Source organism: Lagopus leucura, unplaced genomic scaffold (genome assembly GCF_019238085.1).
Source record: "Lagopus leucura isolate 7727_CA_CO unplaced genomic scaffold, USGS_WTPT01 Super-Scaffold_100008, whole genome shotgun sequence".
Taxonomy (NCBI): domain Eukaryota; kingdom Metazoa; phylum Chordata; class Aves; order Galliformes; family Phasianidae; genus Lagopus; species Lagopus leucura.
This window is the reverse complement of record NW_024962265.1, coordinates 33,650,831-33,655,531: the sequence shown is the minus strand read 5'-3', so window position 1 is coordinate 33,655,531 and position 4,701 is coordinate 33,650,831. Positions and strand designations below refer to the sequence as shown.

General features: G+C 43.1%; 1 protein-coding gene across 1 annotated transcript; it reads left to right on the top strand.

Moving 5' to 3' along the window:
- Window positions 1-1,375: 1,375 nt before the first annotated feature.
- Window positions 1,376-3,457, top strand: IL22 (interleukin 22). The gene is made up of 5 exons (XM_042872958.1): window positions 1,376-1,579; window positions 2,263-2,328; window positions 2,424-2,567; window positions 2,806-2,871; window positions 3,279-3,457. The coding sequence occupies exons 1-5, from the start codon at window positions 1,376-1,378 to the stop codon at window positions 3,390-3,392; spliced, it is 594 nt and encodes a 197-aa protein (XP_042728892.1). The 3' UTR covers window positions 3,393-3,457.
- Window positions 3,458-4,701: the final 1,244 nt, after the last annotated feature.

The following is a 4,701-nucleotide window of genomic DNA, read 5'->3' as shown; positions in this document are numbered from 1 at the left end:
GAGAGAAACCTAGCTTAGAATTCAAAGCAGGCCATGGTTATCAGATTGTGTTAGCCCTTGAAGAGGAGTGCATGGGAGTGCACTTCAGAGCCTGACCTTTTGAAACAGTCTCTGCCTGTATTTCTCCCAGTTTGTTCTTCACCGCCCAGTTTGTTCTCCACTGCCATTCTACCTATAATGCATTCTCCCATCTTCTTATTGACCTGCTCCTCCACTGGGCTTATTCACCTGGCAAATGGCAATTTCACAGAACAGAGTTTATAAACATGTTCTTGAATAGTCTTTTGGTACCTCTGACATATGAACTGTGTGGTTAGCATCCTGAAACGAGGCTTGCTGTTGGAAGCCAAGTATGAGAATGGGTGGGATACATTTGAGAGTCCTGGAAAGGGTCATGGTGATGGTGGCTCTGCTGGAAGCAGCTTTAGGGTGAGTAAGAGCAGCTCTAAAGGCTGTGGAGCCATGCAGAGATGAAATGGGATGTAACTGGGGTGACAGAGGCATGGAGAATTGAAGGATGTGAATGTGTCAGAAGAAGATAAAGTATAAGTGCATTGCCTCAGCTCTGGTTATTACCCCTGGTTGCAACCTGAAAAATGGATCATTTTTTGGAAAATGGGAATGTGAGGATAAGGAATGTGATGAATTCAGTGTTGGTCCTATACAGTTTCTGATGTCCCAGAGAGAAATGCAGTGATGGGCAGACAGCCCATGGCTCCAGTGCAGCCCAGTGTGGGAAGGGATTTTTTGGGGTGAGAACCACACCTGGTCAGAGTGCTCAAGGTCAGGAGTGATCTCTGACCATTTGTGTTCACCCATCAGCTCCAGTGGGTCACTAGTCTTATACTACAGAAGATGAACATAAACATATGATGTTATTTGCCATGGAATTGCCAATGCAGTCAGTGTGGCACAATCAGGACAGAAGGCACAGATCTATGAACTTCTCAGATGTTTTTATGAGAAAAGGATACAAGATCCTAGTCCCAGTAAAAGCCCCTGCTTTGTCCCTGCATTAAAAATTGGTTTACTTTATAAGAACCTGAAGATTACAATTGCCTTGAAGTTGTATTTGTGGGTTTTGTAGTGGTTAGGAAGTTCTCAGAAGAAGATACAGGAAAGTAAGAGACTTGCTGATGTCATTTTTAATTCACCACCAATACTCTCCCCCCAAAAAAGCTGAGAGAGATGTTGATAGCCCTATATAAGGCGCACCTCACCTTCTTCAGAGCACATCTAGAATCACAGCAAAGGTAAGGCTTACAGCCTGTGTGCCTCTCTCCCTTTGCCCTTGCTCTCTCTCCCTGATGCTAACACTGTTCTCTCTCATCAGTGCTGAGTGCTGTAACTGCAGCCTCTGGGACAGACGTGAGCCATGGCCACCCTGCACACCCTGACCAGGAGCTTCTCAGTATGGGTCATTTTCTGCTGCTGTTGCTGTCTCCCTCTTCTTCTCACCAGTCCCCTGCCTCCAAAAGGGACAGGGGTGGCTTCCAGTGCCCATCAAGCCTGCAGGCTCAGAAAGATCAACTTCCAGCAGCCCTACATCAGGAATCGCACCTACACCTTGGCTGAAATGGTATGGTTACCCACTTTCCCTTCATGGCAACACATGAGGACCTCCTTCTGTGCCCTGGTTTCTTGCCTTCATCATTTCTCTCTCCTTCATCTGCACTTCTCCAGAAAAAAACCCACAGACATTTGCAGTAAGACAGAAGTTGTCATGAGGAATAGTCCCATTGCCCACCGGTGGTGTGGCCGAGGGAACTGCTTAGCTCCTCTGGAGTGGCTGCTGCTACACAGGGACAGCTGTGAGACGTGATCTTTAATTACTCTTGTTCTCAGAGCTGGGCATGTCTGGCTTTCCAGCTCTATGCCTGGACAGGTTTCTTGGCCATCTCTATCATGTGTGGATCCCCCTCACATACACCTTTGAGGGCTGCACTGTGGGAGACAATGCAGCACTGTGGAGATGCTGAGGATAGCCAGCAACCCGCAGTTCTGGTTTAGTCATCATAACCACTACGACCTGTGATGTTTACAAGAGGGACAGGAATTCAGATTTCTGCTTATTTACTTTCCTGTGACCTTGATTCTTATGCAGTTCTGGAGAGAAACAGCCAAAATTTCCAAGCTTATCTTCCTGTACCTTATCTACCTGCTTACAGTGTCCATTTCTTTTTGTCACTGGAACTGTTAATGATGAATCCTCAGGGTTCACTGTTAATCCTCACCTGACGTTTCCTTTTTTTTTCCCCTCAGGCCAGGGTCTCAGATCAAGACACTGACAATAGATTTATCGGTCAGCAAATCTATGTCAACATCAGGGTGAGTCTCCCAGCTAGAGACAGATCCCATGTCCTTCTGCAGCACTCATTGGCTTCTTTCCACAACTTAACATGACCTCTTACTTGCATGCGTAGGAGAACAACCGCTGCTACATGATGAAGAGAATTACAGAGATTATATTGAAGGACGTCCTCCTCACAGAGGCCAAGGAGCGGTACCCATATGCTGAGGATGTGGCACAGTTTCTGGCATCCCTGACCTCGGAGCTGAGCAGATGTGTAAGTGGTATTGGGTTTCTTTCCCCTGGCTGTGATTCTTGTCACTACTCCCGAATCTCAGCTGCAAACAGTGGCAAGAGGCAGTGATATGAAAGGAAACCTCAGATCTAAGATATCAAACTAGAGGTTGATAAAAACGTATGAAAAAGGGGAAAAAAAAAAAAAGAAAAAGAAGAAAAAGCAGCATATTGTCACATGCAGCTGTTAATGTTACCTCTGGATATTTTCTCTTTTTTAGAAATACTCAGGAAACAGAGAGCATATTGAAAAGAACCTGGAAGAAATGAAGAGCAAAATGAAAGAGGTATATTTTCCCCCTATTTTTAAAAAGTGCAGTTCAAAACTCCAGTTGTTTAGCTAAATTAAAGCTGACAAAGTTTTGAAGCGAGCTCTGGAATTTATGTAAGACGTGAAGTTTGCAGGGATGTTAAAGAGGGGACGAGTGATGTTTCCATTTCCGGAGTTCCTTCATTTGTGGTGTTAACTCTCTGCATGTCTTGTAGTAATTAGCCCTTAGAATTTGAGTTGCAAGTCACTGCGTATACTAGACTGGATCTGAATGAACTAGTTTATATTTTATGATATAATGACTTTAACAGAACTGCTTATGGGAAAAGAGAGTAAGTTCTCTATGCAGTTTCCTCAATGAGCCTAATTTTAATCTTCTGAGAAATGTAGAAATTTTAAAACCTATGTTCTGCTCTTTTCTAGTTGGGAGAGAATGGAAAGAACAAAGCCATTGGAGAACTGGATTTACTGTTTGACTACATAGAGAATGCTTGTACTGATGCCCCAAAGAAGGGAGGGAACAAGAAGAAAAACTGAAAAAAAACCACAACAGATTAGTCTTGAAGGAATGTCTCCAAAAGCTCTTACTACTACCCAAATTGATTAACTACTGTGGAAAAAATCCGCCCATAACTGCAGTACATTTTTTAATCTGTACCAGAAATAGCAAACCAGGTGGGCAGAGATGGATATGTATTGCTGCCTTCTTTGAAAACGAAGACTGCAGAGCAGTGCTTTTGGTTCCACTTCAGTGTTGCACACTGGTTACTTTCGAAAGCATGCTCCTATCCTTCTCATCCGCACTGGAATAAGACAACTCTTTCTGTATTTCATAGGCTGAGATTTGACACCTCTGAGTCAGCTTTGGCCAAGGTAGGCAGTGCTCCGTAGCCAGGAAGTTTTCAGCCTTTGACTTCAAAATTTCTCTTGTGTATGTTGCCCTCTTCTGACCTTTACCTGAAAAGCTGGAACTTTAGACATTCGTAAATTAGTTTTGTTGCTCATATTTAATAGTAACTTATTTTAAGGTAATAATTTTGTATTAATTATACAGTACTTGTATTTATACAGATTAATTAAAACATAGCCACAGGAATGTATTTATGGAGACCAGAGGCTTCAGAGTGAACTTTAAAATTAAAACCGCCGTGTAATATTTATATGCAGATGGATTGTTTTATAAATGCTTATTTTTTAATTTATTATAATAAATATATTTGTTTTCAAATACTGCCATCTTATAGAGCTTTTCTCTTTTACTGAAAGGCCAGGGAGGTGACGTATCATGCCTGGGGGGCTGCTGGGCTGCATGATTGTATTGTTGTATTCAGAAAGGATCCAAACTCAGTCTGGGGACACCAAACCTGAAATTTCAACTTACCATACGCCAGGGATTTGCGGGGAGTGTGTGGATCAGCCTTTCTTGTGAAGAGTTGTTGGAAAAATAGCACTTCTCCTGAGAGTCTTTGGTGTGGTTCACTGAATCTGCCTAAGTAATTCTCCTTAGGTAAGGTCCTATCTTGAACAGCTGATAACAGAAAGTTTCAGACTGTCCACCCTTGAGTCAGATGAGATGGAGATAAATGGACAAGTAGTGGAAGCGACAGGAAAACTCACTGACCCATAGTGCTAAGACGAAAGAGTGCTCAGCAGCACCATCGATTTGGGAGCACTTCAGAAGAGAATTGCTTGGTGTCATTATCTGTTCCTTCAGCAGCGTCCCCTGGGCAGACAGACAAGTCTCTCTGGTACACCCAGGATCATTAGTGGCTGCATGAAGGTTAAAGAGGTCAAAAAGCATCCAAATAGTGAAAAAGTCGGAGTAGATATGTAATTGTGGATTGTC

What these genes read in the sequence shown, in the direction of transcription:
- IL22 (XM_042872958.1), top strand. Translation starts at nt 1,376, where the DNA reads ATGGCCACCCTGCACACCCTGACCAGGAGCTTCTCAGTATGGGTCATT. An exon ending in CCTCGGAGCTGAGCAGATGT is followed by an intron (nt 2,568 to 2,805) that starts GTAAGTGGTATT and finishes TCTCTTTTTTAG; the next exon opens with AAATACTCAGGAAACAGAGA. An exon ending in TGAAGAGCAAAATGAAAGAG is followed by an intron (nt 2,872 to 3,278) that starts GTATATTTTCCC and finishes GCTCTTTTCTAG; the next exon opens with TTGGGAGAGAATGGAAAGAA.